The following is a 17,115-nucleotide window of genomic DNA, read 5'->3' on the forward strand; positions in this document are numbered from 1 at the left end:
GTGCGCGCGCGTTCCGAAAGGGGTTTTTGTTCAAGTTCAAGGTCGTTCTAAAAATAGATACCGGTTTTCGATTTTAGCACTGTCGGCTTATCAGAAGTTTTACTCGCTGAAAAGTGACCACTGGAAGGATCCGGCGTTCCTGTACGGGCTGGGACTGGTGTACTTTCACTATAATGCATTTCGATGGTAAGTGAGATTTGATTTGCTAGTCTTTTTAGTTGCTTGTTACATCGAGGGTACTTTATTTATATTGTTTGATTGGGACTTTTTTTTGTCTTATCGTGGGTTAGTTGAACTTTAAATTAGTATGCTTCTATGCATAAGGTGCCTCTAACCGAGTTAACTGGCATGACATTGTGCTACTGCACAGGCTTAGATTATAAAAATTAAAGAATAGTGCTAGGATTTGCAGTAACGGACTGATTTGACATTTAGGCGTAACTGTAATTGTAAACAATTACTTCAAGCACTGATTTATCGCGAATAAACGTTCAATCTCGCAAACTAACTACAGGATTCAGGGGAGTGATTCTTCTAGCAGTTGGTATAGTTTATTTGCGAAATCGAACTTTTATTCGTGAGAAATTGTGATTGAACTAATTGTTCACAAAAACAGTCAGACAATGTCGGGAGCTATAAGATGATCCATGAGACGTTTCGCAGTTGACCTGACAGTTGAAAAGTGTGTGAGTGATCAGGCGTAGCCGATGCTAGATTTATAAACAAAGCTATTTTCAACGGGAAAGATCTGTCAGTTCAACTGTGAACTGTCAAAACTTCACGGTAAACAAAAAAATCAGCTGACGACAGCTGTCTCATGGAATGCCTTATTAACAAAAAAATTTCCCATACCGGGAATCGAACCCGGGCCTTCTGGGTGAAAGCCAGATATCCTAGCCACTAGACCATATGGGATATGTTTGTATGGCATTGTGGTATGCTATAGGCTAAAATAATAAATATCAATTTCAATAAAATTTTCTAAATTAGATGCATAGACGCGTGGACAGAATTATTTAAGATACTTTAGACCCCACCGTGTAGACAATTCTAAAAAAATGTGTATGGACTGAGTACACTCGCGAACCCTTCCACCATAAACTATCCACATGAACTATGGACAGCCCCAACTATCAATAAATCACATCTAATCGATCAACTGATTTCAAGAGATTGATTGCCATTAACAACAATCAAAGATCTGCATTGTATATTTTGAAATATATCCTATGAATAGTTTTACTGAATTTGAACGGGGACACTTGTCCACATTTAGTCTAGATTGAAGAAAGTTCTCAGGAAGAGCCAGGGATGATTGAAGATCATGATTACAGTACAATTCTTTACTGTGTAGTAATTTTGTTACCGTACCGAATCTCCTTGACCTGTTCCGATTGTCCATCTCGTGTGGCATTTTTCCATCAAGCTGGAAATTTGTGCATATGTTCCCTCTTTATAAAAAGGGTAGGGGTAAGAGTGGCATAGTGAACAGGTGGGGTATAATGAGCATCCCGCAGTTTGGCTCTGGATCTTCAGCTGCATGAAACAAATCAACTGGTAGTAGATTCAATATCATTATGATATTGACACCGACAAACCGACATGAATGAACATAGCAAAAACAATCAAATTTCTGACCAAAGCACACTACTGACGTCTGGCTCCGTGTTCGTGGGAAATATTTAGCTAAGTCATGAACCCGCATTCAAAAGTTATGAATTGGTTCGTGTCTGATCTATTTTGGACAAATGATTTTTATCTAGATCAAAGAATCCTATGGTTTTGACAGTTCGGATCACTGCACATTTAAATCGGCCGTTTACGATTTCCGGGCATAAGTCAGAATTAAGTGTCATGTCGGTTTGTCGGTGATATTGATCCTACCACCAACAAATTTGTTCCGAACGGCCGGAAGTTCAAGCTGGTGCACGGGATGTTCACTATGCCCCTCTTACCCCTAGTAAATGGGACGTGGATAATTACATCGTTGTGCGAAATTTCTAATCTATTCGAGTTAGTCATCATAGAGCCTCTGCTCTCCCATTGCAAGCAGTTTCCAAGCGAAGATCAACATGGCTTCACATCCTGTCGATCTACTACCACGAATCTACTGTTTATTGTTTATTTGGTTCTACATCAACAGACTGGTTTTAGTCCTAATGATGGATTAAGCAATACTAGGAAATATAGTCAAGAAGTAACAAGCTGCAAGTAACAAGCCGTGAAGTCCAACTTAATTCCTAGTTCTTAAAAATATACCACGGAATCTCTGACGCAGCGTCTCGCGTGCCAAGTGAAAATCAAATAAGGAAGCAACACGATTGAAAACCCTTTGTAGCCCATTGATAGCACCATACGAACTATAGTTTGTACGACGAAAAGGTATCCTCAGCATTGCGTTGTTACGGAGTGCTCGTGGTTGAACGTTAACGTCGATTTGTTGTAGAATAGAAGGACAATCGATTCTGCCATGTAGAATGTCTGCCACAAACAGGGCCCTTGTCGTATCTCTTCGACTCTAGAAAGGATCCAGGTGAATTAACTGGCACCGACTTTCGTAGCTTGGAAGGCGATGAGGATCCCTCCAAGGCAATCGTCGAAGGGCAAAACAGATGAATCGTCGTTGAATAGACTCTTCTCTGTGGTAATTGGGATTCCATACAGGGCAGCAGTATTCTAACACCGACCGGACAAGGGAGCGGTAAAGCAACTTCAAACAGTAGATGTCCGTGGAACTTTTAGCTATCCTGAAAATGAAGCCGAGAATTCTGGATTCCTTGACGATCACGTACGAGATATGCTGGCTGTATGTGAGTTGACAATCTAAGGTGACTTCCAGATCCTTAATGTGATTCACTCGATGTACGTCAACGCCTTCTAGGATATAACTGAATGTAATTGGATGTTTCTTCCGTGAGAACGTGATTACTAAACATTTTGTTGGATTTACAACCATGCGGTTCAGTTGGCACCAATTAGCAAAAGCGTTGAGTTGGACTTGGAGAAAGTGGCAGTCACCGATGGCTCGGATTCGGAAATAGATTTTCATGTCGTCTGCGAACGACAGTCGTGGACCGTCGAGGACGAAATTGACGTCGTTGAAATACACAAGAAATATCAACGGGCCGAGGTGGCTACCTTGCGGAACACCCGAAGTGGCTGGGAACGAAGGTTATCGGCAGTCGTCGATTGCAACTTCCAACTGACGATCAGATAGATACGATGCGAACCATCGTAGGAGACTGCCGTTTATATCGAGCCTATCCAGTTTGGTGATCGCTATAGGATGGTTCAACTTGTCGAAGGCGGCTGATAGGTCAGTTTAGATGACATCTGTTTGCATATGGTCTGTCATACTCTCCGTAATGTATGAGTTGTGACACAGAAGGTTGGAAGTAGTCGACCGCCCTGCCATGAAACCATGCTGGTCTTCGCTCAAGTGCTGCTTGAAGTGAGAGACTAATGGTTCCATAACGACCAACTCGAACAGTTTAGATATGGCACACAACGATGTGATGCCGCAAAACGGCGCCGGTGGTGTAGTGGTAAGCGTGATTACCTCTCACCCCAGCAGGCCTGGGTTCAATCCCAGTCGGCGCCGCCGGGATATTCTAAGGCATAACATCTCTGATCACGCCTTCCTTCGGATGGGGAAGTAAAGCCGTTGGTCCCCGGTTCATGAGTTGATGGGTCGATAGGTAGGGTCCAGGTGTGGGAGCTGCCTTCCTGGCACGTCGGTAGCATTGGTGCTCAGCACGGAAAACAAGATCGACGGAAAAAAAAACAAACCAAAGGAAAAAAAAAAGATGTGATGCCGCGATAGTTGTCGATGTTTCTTTTGCATCCCTTCTTATGCACTGGAAACATCTCAGCTGATTTCCAGCAGGAAGAAAACACCCCACTGGAGAGGGACATTTTGAACGGAAGGCAGAGAGGAGCCACCAGACTATCGATGTGTTGCTTTAGAAAGATGGAAGGAACTCCGTCAGGTCCAGGCTTAAATGAAGACTAGTTATCATAGCGAGATCGATGTTGATAGCTGCCAAAGATTGACCAGATATTGGAACATTACTGGCTGCTAGAGAAACGTGCTCGTCAGGTAGGCTCTCATCCGAGAATACACTCGCAAACTTGGTTGATAACAGATGGCAAATGTTCTGTGTCTGACATCGTAAATCACGCAAAGTATGGTTGAATGGTCACAGACAGACGTCATCTACACTGACTTGTCTGCTGCCTTCGATAAGATAAATCACGCCATCGCGGTCGCCGAATTGGATAGACTCGGGGTTAGCATAAATCTCTTGAGATGCTTTCGCTCATATCTCGCCAATCGTCAATTGGTGGTAATCTACGGTGACTGCCACTTCGACATTTTCGCAGCTACGTCAGGAATACCTCAAGGAAGTCATATGGGACCGTTGACGACTATCGTATAAATACGATCTCAAAATCTACTCACGGATCTGCTCGATCGATGATTGTCGTCAATTCCTCCAACGAATGACGGTGAATCCTGCGAAGTGTGCAGTCATCACCTTTACTCACCTACTATGCTCTCCGGGAATCCATTATTGAACATGTGAGCCATGTAAAAGATCTAAGTGCCATTCTGGACTCTCAACTTACATCCAAGCAACACATCTTGTACGTCGTAGACAAGTCGTCAAGGACATTGGGCTTTTTCTTCAGAACTGCTAAGAATTTCTCCGACATCCATTGACTCAAGTGACTGTATTGCTCCCTGCTACGTTCCATTCTAGAATATTGTTCTGAGATTTGGAGTCCGAACTACAACAATGGTACTGAGAAAGTAGAGTCGGTTCAACGCCGCTTTCTGCGATACGGTTTGAAAATGGAGAGACCCGTTTCATTTGCCCATCTATGAAAGTCGCTGCTAGCTGATTGACTTGGAGCCTCTTCGCACCAGAAGAGGCACTTCAAAATCCCGTTGGATGGTAAAATTGATTGCACCGCAATCTTGGAGCAAGTAAATATTAACGTCCAACCACGAATGCTTCGTAACAATGTTATGCTGAGAATGCCACTACATCGGACAAACTATGCATTCAACGGTACAATAGGCGGACTGCAGCGAGTATTCAATTCGAAGACGTAAATCGTCAATGATCATGTTTTAATGTTTTGTAGTTTTAAATTATGACTTTAATTTTAAGTTAAACCATCGAGTCTGTTGATGTTGACAATAAACAAATCAATAGATAGGTACAGTCAAATTTCGCTCGTAGGGCTATCTTTAGGTGGGTTAGTTCGGCTGTAGTCCACCTTAATCGAAGTCAAACGTTATTTTTGACAGTGCTATTTCTTTTTCGAGGGGCTCATGTATGAACAATTTGGATAGTTGCTAAAGGATTGTGATGATAATAAACAATCGGTGTATCCCTCAACCAATTTTCAACTTGACAGCTCAGGCCAACTAATGAAAGCCTTTCACTAAGTGGGCTACAGGTTTAGCCCAACGAGCGAAAGTTGACTGTACCTGCAAATGGGTCTCTACGATTGTACGAGTTTTCCCCGAAATACGGGAATATGATTGGAGACTTAACATTTATTTTTAATATCAATTTCAAATTAAATTCTGAAGTCCGATATCTCAACTATTTCACTTAGAATCTTGAATATTTCTTCAAGCTTGGAATTCTGAACTTTTCCTAAGTAAGGGATACCAAAAATTAAATCTGAGATCTAAAGGGCAAACGAAATTATTGCAACACTTTCAACTGGCTGTATCTTTATTCGTACTAGGCGGAAATTAAACAAACTTTGCATAGTTTCTCTTTGAAGTGTATTGTTTACATCCTGTAAATTGCGTTATTGTCTGTTTCGATGCGGCTAAGATGGAAGTGAGTCAAGATAGGGGAAGGAAAGCCACAAGTAGGGTAGAGAACTACTTCGGCCTAATCGCCCATTTTGGGCCTATCGAGCAGAAAGCTTCAAATTAATCCATGATTTCAGAGTTAACAAGTCAATTATGCGTTTGGTACGATACTTTAGTTAATAAGCTACGGAACGAAGTCGATGAGAACACGTGATATGAAGGTTTGCACCCATTATTCCCAAAAACAAAAGAAGCGCTCCGACCGAATCAATTTTTATCTTCATCCGATAGGCCGAAGTGAATTCATTGGCGTTTCAATGGCGTTCCAATGCGTTAAGCCGAGTTTAGAATCCGTAGGCTGAGTTTGGCGTCAAGAAGCAGCTTTAGACTTTTGACAATATCTCAACGATTGGTTTCTCTTTATCAAATCTTACGATACGTACAGAAAGGTAAATAAATTTGGAAGTCATCAATAATAATAACATTCCGTTTGGTGCTAAGCTGCGCTAAATTAAGAAAGATTAAGGGTGGGTTGTGCTTAATAGACCGGAAATGGGGTATTTAACCCTATCAGCATCAAAAGCCAATGCCGAAATCGATCAGAGCTATCGAAAACGAAAATCTAGGCAAAAATAATGACAAACAGAAAGCTGTAGTAAACATAAACAACAACGGTGAAACGTCATTTAGTGTATACGTTAAAGTTACACCACAGACAAATAGACATAACACTCGCAAGTTGTTCATCGAACAAGCATTCAACGGTCAATATAAAAGTATCGTAGTTGGTAATAGCGCCACCTGTGGCGCGCATAGTCAATTCCCTTGCGTTGACCACAGTGTACTCAACAGATGGCGCTAATGTTTCAGCGACGATGTTTTACAGTGAGAAATATGTCTGTTTGTCTGTGGTTATACTGTTATTTTTTTACTTTGAAGCTTTCCGCTTGTCAGTTAATATCAATTTGAGCACTTTTTACACCGAATAATACTTCAGATCAAGTTGTACTTCCCCTAGGAGTCATGCTAAAAAGCGTGAAAAATTTTGTACGCTTACATGGAAAATCCGTAGTTGTCCCATGGTGCTTTAAAAAAAATACTGCATATCAATAGATCAACCGAATCAAGAGTTATAAACAGATTCAAGGACCGGTTGACATTGGATCACAAGCACGATGCAGGAAGGAAACCGGTAGCAGCATTTAAGAAGACGTAGGGAAAGGTGAAGGATAATTTCAACCGAAATCCCAACATTTCAACACGTGATGTTGCCAAAAAGATCGGTGTTTCGCAAAGTAACGTACAGAAGGTCAAGGCAAGAGCTGGATTACATGCATTCCAGGTTCAAAACTTCCCAAACCGCGATGAACGCCAGCAAACTGTTACCAAAACCCGCGCAAGGAAGCTCTGCACGGAAACGTTTCTGTGTGATAAATAATGAAACATATGTCAAAGTTGACTTCTAACAGATACTATAGAACAGGAGTTTTATACCGGAAAAGATGAGTTCCAAGTGGATGATCGTTTCAAGAAAAAGAAAATGTAGAAATTTGCATCAAAATACCTTATTTGGCAGGCTATCTGCATCTGTAGAAAAAGATGTAAAATATTCGTCACAAAGGGCACCATCAATGATGGCAAATTTACAGAAATGAAGCCTTCCAAAACGTCTGCTGCCATTTTTGAGGTAGCACAGTGAAAAACTATTGTTTTAGCCCGATTTAGCTTCACTATTCTAAAAGCGTGCTGGAAGGGTATGAGGCTAATTCGGTGCATATTGTCCCCAAGGACATGAATCCACCGAACTGGCCCAATCGAAACCTATTGGGCCATGATGAAGTGGGAACTCAGAAAGGCCAAGGAGAGACAAATGGTACCGAATACGACTGTACAAGCTCAAAGAATGTTCTTCTTCTTCTTCTTCTCTATTTGAGCTATCATTTGACAGCTCCTGGGAAAGGGCAAAGTAACAACGACTATAAAGCCCTATTGATTTATCTCTTCGTAGCGTATTTGGTTCACGCATGGGTATTTAGCTCCAAAAGACAGGTGTCGTTAGTGTTCGGATTACCCAGTAGTCTCCAAACGAACCGTACACACCCCTGGAGTCACCGACGTTTCAAAATCGAATCAAAAAATTGTTAAGAAAAAAGAAAAATCGACTAAATGTCCATTTTAATTTCTCCTAGAAAGGTGCAAACTTCGACGTAAAAATTCAAATCTCTGCTGTTGAATAATTCAATTAAAGTACGGAATCTATTATCGAATGAATATTTTGCTCGTATTCGTCCAAATCTACAACAGTGCAACACAATATGCTCACCATTTTCAGGCTCATCACAAGTTTCACAATTTTCGTCGTCAATTAGCTTCATTTTAGCCTTCCAAACTTTTGACCAGTCGTGACCAGTTAGCAATCTATTCAGCAGCCTTATCTGGTAGTTGTTCAAATTTTTATTGTAAAACCAAGATACGTTTTCGATTGTTTGTTGAAAGTTGAAAAATGTTTTTCCCTTTGAATCAGAATATTCCCGATACCACAGATTTGTTTTATTGTGCATTTTATTTTTAAAAATTACAAAAGCATCTTTTAATAAAATGCAATTGGATATGGTTCTTTTCTCAGTTAATCCTTGTTTAGCTAATCTGTCTGCAATCTCGTTCCCTAGAATATTTACGTGACTTGGCACCCATTGAATAATTGTTTTCCATTCATAAGCTTTGGTAACTATTTGATTTATTAGTTCAGGAATCTTGTTACTATGTGATCCTGTTTCTATTATTTGACACGCTGATTTTGAGTCTGTGTATATAACTGCATTTGAAATTTGATTTTGTTCTATTATGGTTAAGGCTGTATCTATTGCAATTATTTCAGCTGTAGTAATGCAAGTTTCGTTATCCAGTTTATAAGAGTATCTTTGTTTGTTGTTTGAATTATATATTCCTATGCCACAAATTGAACTATCTTTAGAAGCGTCTGTAAATATTGCAGGTTTATTTTTATATTTCCCGTTCAATAATCCCAACGTTATCTGTTTAAGTTTAATTGGATTTGTATTCATTTTAGCAGAGGTAACTCCAGGTAAAACTGATTCTATGCTGAGTTGAATATTTCTATTTTGTACATTCATAAGAGGTGAAATTTTATTAAAAGTATTAAGTTCATCTATGTATATTGACTCCAGGTAGGTTAAATCGGTACTTTCATTTACATCTACACGTTTTAACTGGTCAGCAATTGGGTTTTGAGTATGAATGTACCTGGCTATTTCTTTACAGGCAATGAATTGGTGTCTAATTTCTAGTGGTTGTGATGCAGCTATTGCCATTAGAGAATTGATTGGGGTGGTTTTAGTACATCCTGTAATTTTACGTAAGCATTGATTATTTATTGTTTTGAGTATCTGTTTATTGGTTTTGCTAGCGTTATTGTAAATCGTTGATCCATATTCAATTACACTTCTGAATATTGATTTATATATGGTTATCATGGTTTCCGGATGTGCACCAGTTTTTACACTGTTTATTACTTTTATCATGTTAAGACGATCCACTATTTTTTGTTTTGTATTTTTTATGTGTATACCGAAGCTCAAATATCGGTCTAATGTTATTCCTAAGTAAACGTGTGAATTGACTGTTTCTATCTCTTGGCTATCAGTTTTTACGGATAATCTATTGTTACTGCTCTGGAATAGGATTATTTTAGTTTTTTGCGCGTTAACGCTAAAATTTAGTTTATTTAAATTTTCTATTAGTATGTTTGTTTTTTCCTGGACTTTTTTATTCAACTCTTCCAGATTTTTGGCTTTTATTATTAAACCGAAATCATCGGCATATTGCACTAAGCAGGTATCCGAACTAGCAATGCTATGCAAAGATGCAGTATATATGTTAAACAAAGTGGGGGATAAAACATCTCCCTGCGGTAAGCCATTTGATATAAAACGGGACAAAGTTTGGTTTTTCGTTTTGAAAATAATTTTTCTGTTTCTTAGAAATTGAACAATCCATGACGAGATTTCTTCTGGAATTTTAAAATTATGCAAAATTGGCTCTAAGATGTCGGTTTTAACTGCGTTGAATGCATTAGATAGGTCAATAAAGACTATTGCTGTTAACATTTTGTCTCTTTTGTTGTTTTTCACGGAATTTATTACATAGTTTAAACACGTTACAGTTGAGGTGCCTTTACGAAAACCAAAAGATGTGTCCGGAATTAACTGATTAGTTTCTAAATGTTGAACTAGTTTATGTAAAACTGCAGAGTTTATTAATTTTGTAAATATAGGGACTAATGAAATCGGTCTTTTACCTTCCATTGTGGCTTGGTCTTTACCTGGTTTTGGTATTGCGACTATTTTAATTGTTTTCAATGTCATTGGAAGATAACAGTCTTTCCAAATTTTATTCAACTGTGTAACTAGACCAATTTTAATATTAGGTTTTAGATCTTTTAACATTGAGTAAGATATCAAGTCTTCACCTGGAGAACTATTTTTCTTTTTTTTATATAATATATCATTAAACTTTTCTAAATCAAACAAATCATAGTTTATACTGAAGTTTGAATCAATATTAAAGTGTGATTCATTTACGCCAAAATGTTTATCTAAGAAATTGTCCGCCATTTTTTCATCTTCGTATAATATATTGTTAGTTTGGTTTCGTTTTCTTTTACCAGTTAACCTGCCAATTTTCAACCATAGTTCGCTAGAATTCATCGAAGGATTAATTTCTGCCACAAAACTTTTAAAACTGTTATTTTTCGCTTCTTTTTTTAATTTGTTGAAAATTGCTTCTTTTTTCTTGAAAATTATAAGGTTTTCGACCGATGATTTTTTATTGAAAGAACTTCTTGCGACTTTCTTATCTTCCCATGCTTTGCTAAGTTCTTCTGACCACCAGTGTTTGGGAATGTATTTATTTTTCAATACATTTTTTCTATGGATATCTGAAACTTGTTTTTGAAAATCTTCAATACCTTGACAGTTTGCCATTTCAATTTGATTTAAATCTTGTCTTATTTTCTTATAGTTGTAGACTATTTTAGTTTTTTCAGGAGTACCATTATTGAATTCTATTTCGATTAACAGATGATGGCTTCCTATACTATAGTCAAGGGCTCTCCATGTGAAGTCAGTGACTAGGTTTGGTGTGCAAAGAGTGAGGTCTATTGATGTAGGGTTTCTACCTATTTGAATCGGGACAAAAGTTTTTGAACCATCATTGAGTAAAATTGTATTATAATCATTTATGATATCCATTACAATCTTTCCTTTTGCATCACTGGTGTCATTACCCCATGCAATATGATGGGCATTGAAATCCCCTGCAATAATGGTTTTATTAAACTGCTTTAAAAAGTGGAATAGATTGCTTAGATCTGATTCTAACTCTGTTTTAGTTATAGACGGAGCTATATAAACTGAAACAAGAACCGTATCCAACGCGTAGATTTTAATTGCTATTGTTTGCACAGAGTTCGAAGTAGTGGGTAAATCAACTATATTATATCCTAAGGTGTCTTTAAGAAATATTGCACATCCTCCGTAATTATCTGGTCTAGATTTTAAAAATCTGTGGTATCGGTAAATGTTGTACTTACTTGTATCTTCTAAATCTGGATTGGTCCATGTTTCTGAAATGAAGGCTGCTGAATAGTCACCAACCCCCAAGACTCGTTGTAATTCATCTTTATTTTTACTCAAGCTTTGTATGTTGCACTGTAAAAACTTGAACTGAGCCATTTCTGTAAAAAAATAAAAAATAATAACAAAAAATCAATCTATATGACATTAATTAGACATCCAGCTGTCAACGAAATTTCAATTTATGACTTGGTCAAAATGTAAATATTTTTTTGAACATTCTTTGATTCTTTCTTTCGTCTCCTCGGTAACATCAGGGATCTGAAGCAGTGCCGTGTAGAAAGTCATGAGTTCTCCTTGCACGTTCCGATACGCAGCCTCCTGTGCATCTTCTTTCGCTTTTTTGTACATCGATTGACATTTTTCTGCACTCGTGGTAGCGTAAGGATTGTTCAATCCGGTTCCGCAAATTGTGTCTGATAGTTTACTTGTTGTTGGATAAACCACGGAGCTAGACAAAGAGCTCGCCTCCATATTTCTGCTGTTGGTCGTACTGTGCTCTGTTTTCTTCCTCTTTACAATCGTATGGCTGTGACCTTGATACTCCTGATTCTGTACTCCGTTGCTGCGTGTTGTTTTGTTTCTGTTGGTGTTTTGCTTGTGCACATAATTTCCAGCTGTCATTTTTGCGAAACTTTCCGGGATTGTAGGGTATTCGTCAGCGTTCGCTAACAGTTCGTATTTGTTACTTGATAGGATCGTTGGTACTAGTTCCCTTGCTTCCACGTACGTTAGGTTTTGTTTTGCCATCAATCTCTTGATTCCTGCTTCACGTGGAACATATGCGTGGTATCCTCGATCGCGTAGCATTTGTTCTCCAACCAGTAAGTTGGCTTGCATCCACGAACTGACAAATACAATAATCTTCTTTCTTCCCAAATACTTCATTTCCTCGATGTAGTTGCGATAACGTGGCAGTTTCCTCAATAATTGTCCAACTGAGAATTTGTTAATCGTTCTTGATTTTTCCTGGATCTCGATGTAGATTCTGTATGGTGCTTCATCATCTGCAGTGTACAGGTATGACTCATGCTCGTTTTGGTGTTGGTTGTCGTCCATTTTGTTTTCGCCATCTTTCCTTGGATCTTGCTTGTCGGGGGGCTCAGTACCCCCGCCGACTGCAGCCATCTTGTAGGAACTTGATCACGTTTCTTTTTCTGTTAGTTTCTGTTCTTGAAAGCACTTATTGTTTTATCAATTCACGAGAAAAAGTTTTTCACGACTTCAGCGAGAATCCACAAAATTGTTCGTTAGAAAATTTCACTTTCAAAAAAAAAACTCAAAAATAACACCGGATTAGCGTAAGTAACAACCTTCCGCAATGGCGTTAGCTTTCCGAATGAAGAATGTTGCAATATATGTATCTGAGCTAAATATATGTATAGAATCACCCTACAAATTTGGTTTATATCTGATAAATACGTCAAACTTGAGAACAAATTAAACATTTTATTAAATGATTCCAGTAAATTCCCAAAAAAATCCTAAGCCTCAGACAGGTGTTTTTTCATATTTTTTTTTTGCAATCTTATAAAGTTTTTTTATATAAGGGAAATGGCTCTAATGTTGGCCTATGGATCAAAGATTAAGCCCATCGCTAAAAAATCTGCTATTTATCAATTTTATCTAGATAAACGCCTCATTGGGCCGGTACTAATGTATATTTTTGGTCGCTATTGAATTGCTGAATTTATGTATGGGCCCAAATTAGGAGCATTTGGGCCGACATTACATCCATTTCCCTTATTTTCAATATTTTTGTCATGCCACAGAATCTAGAAAATTTATCCATGTCTGGAATATTGAATTTGTGTACGGCGTATAGGTAGAGGATTTCTACGAGTTTGAGATCTCCAGGCCAATAATAGGATGTAATTATCGCGTAAGCAACATGCATAGGCGTAACTACGATATAGGATTAGGGTGGAGGGGGCGGGGGTAAATGTCCCTAATTGACAAGACAAAAACCATAAATCATCAATAGTAAGGGAGGATCAACAAAATGTCTTAACTTCTGCATTTAAAAACAACGGGTGGCGAAAGACGTACACTCTTTCAGATTTTAAAAACTGAGTTTTTACAGAAGTTCAATGACAATTCTCATAAAAGCTATGACTTTAGAGATTGATTTCAATAAACCAATTTCATAGCATCTTGAACACTTTTTATGACTTCAGGAACTGCGTAGAAGTTCTGGAGATTTTCTAGAAGTGCAACACTTTTTATATGAGTTTTGTTATTATGTAAAAGCTCAGTGTACTTCATAGAAATTAAATGAACTTCGTATGATTTCACTGAACTTCGTAAAAATGCAAATTATTTAGTCAAGAGCGTAGCCAGGTTTCGAATTATGAATTTGTATAAAAATACAACATGTTTATAAATATTGTATCCAGGGTGCCAGAACCTTTCAAAACTATAGGGATTGTCTTCAGGTTTAAAGATTTTTTTTGTCGTAATAAAATTAAGTTAGTTTTAAGTCCTACAATCCTCTGATTTTCCAATCCCGGATCTTTTTAATTTCCCTAGAAACCCCTAACAACATATTTTTAAAGTTTTCTCAAGAATTTTCTTATTAACAAATTTCAAGTCATCTCATTCAAATTATTGATTAAGATGACGGGAATCATGCTCAATAACATTGAGAAGAAATCCAGAATTAATAATTAACCAGGGTGGAGAAGCGATAAATTGGTTTTACGAATTGTTTAAGGAATCTAAAACTTGCAAGAAATTAAGATCCAAAGAATAGATTTTTTTAAGTTTACGAACTCATGTTTTGCTCGATATCTGAATTTTATTTTCACCAGACAGTGACAGATTTGTAAAATTCGGAGTTCAATATAATTTGAAATTTTTCCTGCTTCAATTTTATTATGTTTTCCACCCAATTGTGATCATGTAAAAAATATATATTCACAAGTAAAATTTTTGACACACTAGAAACAATTTGGATTCTATTTGGAATTCCCTTCAAACTTTCACCATCTACTGAATTTTTTGAAATTCACTCTACAGTGTTATTGATATTCTCGCATTTCTTCAGTTTTACCTACAAGCATTTCTTCAGTTTTACCTATAAGCATTTTTCTGAAACCTCTTGAAATTCACCTCTGACCTGCTAATTTTCTTGAAACTTTTCTCAGAACTTTGTTAAAATTTTGCTTAGAATGTTGCAAGCGTTCTCCTTAAAATCCCCTAATATTTATTAAGAACCCATTGAAATTATCTCTCGAGCTGAAAATTTCTTTAGAATTCTAGCCAATATTGTCAATCTTTGAAGTGCCAGACTGTTGAAAAACAAGCCAATTAGAAGAACTTTGGAAATATTTAAATATGTCAGATTCTTGGGAAAGTGTTAGAGTCATTAGAGTTTCATGGAAGAGAAAAAAATCAAATTTAAAAAAAATTAAAAAAAAAACAAAAGATTTTAAAATTTTAAAATCTGAATAATAATTCTCAGTCCTTTAACAACCACAGTAGTAGTCTGTAGTCTGTAAATATCAAAAAATAAATGTTGATTTTTTGTCGAGTTTACTGAAATAAGGACATCACTAAAAAAACTAACTTCAATCAGATTCGGAAACTCAAACAAATGTGGGAGATAAACATAAAAAAAATGACAAAACCTAGTTAAACTAAATATTTAAACATTTTCTAGATACATAAAATCAAAAAACATATTTTGTTGCTATAGTTATTTATCATAAGTAAATTATTGAAAATTGATCAAACTTGTTGGTCGCAAACAACCAATCACGTGCTTGATTGTTATGACTATCGAGACAGCTGAGAGATACGAGCCGATTGTGAGGTTATAATGGCATGTGCCGGTTGTCACCGATGTCAATCATACAAGGTCTGGAACTAAATATCCTAAATATGGACCAGTTAGGTCTGTGCCACAAATGGGAAAGGTCTGAAACAACAGGCAGCTTGCTGGTGTTAGAAGCAAAAAAGTTGTAAACATTGCTGAGCCAGTGAATGACGATGTCACGGCAGCACAAAATTCCAGACTGCGAATGGCAGACGTGTCGTCACAGAAAACAGCTGTTCCATGTAAAAAGATAAACATTTCGATGAGATACGAACACCACTAAACATTTCCATATTTCACTAATTCCAATATACCGGTTCGGCCAGACCTTGTATATTTGACATCGGGTTGTCACAACGAGGAGATATATTCAAAATTGAGTAGTAGAAAGTGAAATGAGTGAAAAATTATAAGTTGAATAACAGCTTTCGCTTAATCAAGCGAATAAAACTATGCCCACGCAAACCAATACCACTTTCGGAAAGGTGATAGTTGCCCCTATCCGATGATGTTGTTGGTTTGCGTGGGCGTAGTTTGGTTCGCGTGTAAAGGGCCTTAGAAAGTTTGTTTACAAATGCTTTTGTGCCGTTATCAAATCAGTGCTAACATTTGAAAACGGCACAAAAGCCATTTGTAAACAAATGGTTTGTGGGCCCTTTACTCACTACTTGAAGTACACCCACGCGACACAACAGGGTAGGGGAAATTTTCCCCTTCCTGACGATGCTGTTGGTTTGCGTGGGCGTTCTTCGGGTAGCGAGTAAAGGGCCCACAAACCATTTGTTTACAAATGGCTTTTGTGCCGTTTTCAAATGTTAGCACTGAAATGTTATGCCTGATATGTTTCTTCGGCTCAAAAATGGTTTATGGCTCATAATTATCTTAAACCTTTGAAATTATTTGATCTTTCGGAAAACTCTCCTCAGAATACCTTGGAATTCTGTGCTAAATTTTCGTGAAACTTTCTTAATTTAATTTAAATTTTTCGGCATTTTTCATTATTTACTTTTCATTTTCATCAGAACATGATTCCTTCGGCATTTTTCTCGGATCTTGCTTAAAGTTTTTAAATTTTTTGATCGACCTTCTACGATTATGTTGAAACTTTGCACAGTTGTTTGTAATTGTCCAACATGCCATTTTACATATTTGGTTCCCTAGTTTTGTACACGACTAACACTTGAAAAGGGCTTATGCAAAAATGATACGCATCAATAGAAAAATATATATATATATTGCGAACGATTTGTTTGATTGAGATGGTTCTTAGAAAAAGTAGCGGACAAGTATTTTGCCTTTCAAGAAAAAATGTACACTGTAAAAAATTAATTATTTTTTACAAAAAAAAAAAAAAATTTAAATTATCAAAAAAACATATTTTTTAAATTATTTTTTTTTTAATATTTATTTTGTAGTTTAGGTAAAGTACAACCTATTGACACTATGTATTTTCTGGGCAAATCATAAACAAAAAAGTTATGAATTATTGAAAAAATAAGCATTTTTCAAAATACTACCAATGGTTATCGAATATCTTTGAAATAGTGTTAATATTAAAATACATTAAATTTACAACAAAAAAGCTCATAATGCTTAAATTGCCCATGTTGTTATTTTCGAGATACTCGTAGGTTAAACTTCACTTATCGCATAATTTGAGCAATTTTCGCTCTTTTGAGATGTTATTCGTGAGTGTCCAATCTTGAAAGTATTTTGACCAAAAAGCCCAATTAATTTCCTTAAACTTTGCTGTTCACAGTTTTTTAATCATACGCATGAGTTAAGATATAATTAATTAGCTAAAC

General features: G+C 37.0%; 1 protein-coding gene and 1 non-coding gene across 2 annotated transcripts in view; one reads left to right on the forward strand and one right to left on the reverse strand.

The window, feature by feature from the left end:
- LOC135711155 (histone demethylase UTY-like) overlaps positions 1–17,115 on the forward strand; it is a 269,948-nt gene that overhangs the window by 989 nt on the left and 251,844 nt on the right. The window contains exon 4 of the mRNA XM_065233900.1: positions 78–186. Coding sequence (XP_065089972.1) covers positions 78–186 — 109 coding nt within the window. The remainder of the gene's footprint in view (positions 1–77; positions 187–17,115) is intronic.
- TRNAE-UUC (transfer RNA glutamic acid (anticodon UUC)) lies at positions 844–915 on the reverse strand. Its single transcript has one exon. It is a non-coding gene; the product is annotated as a tRNA-Glu (tRNA).

Source organism: Ochlerotatus camptorhynchus, unplaced genomic scaffold, assembly GCF_037179485.1.
Source record: "Ochlerotatus camptorhynchus isolate MF236.1 unplaced genomic scaffold, CSIRO-AGI_Acam_v1.1 ptg000037l, whole genome shotgun sequence".
NCBI lineage: Eukaryota > Metazoa > Arthropoda > Insecta > Diptera > Culicidae > Ochlerotatus > Ochlerotatus camptorhynchus.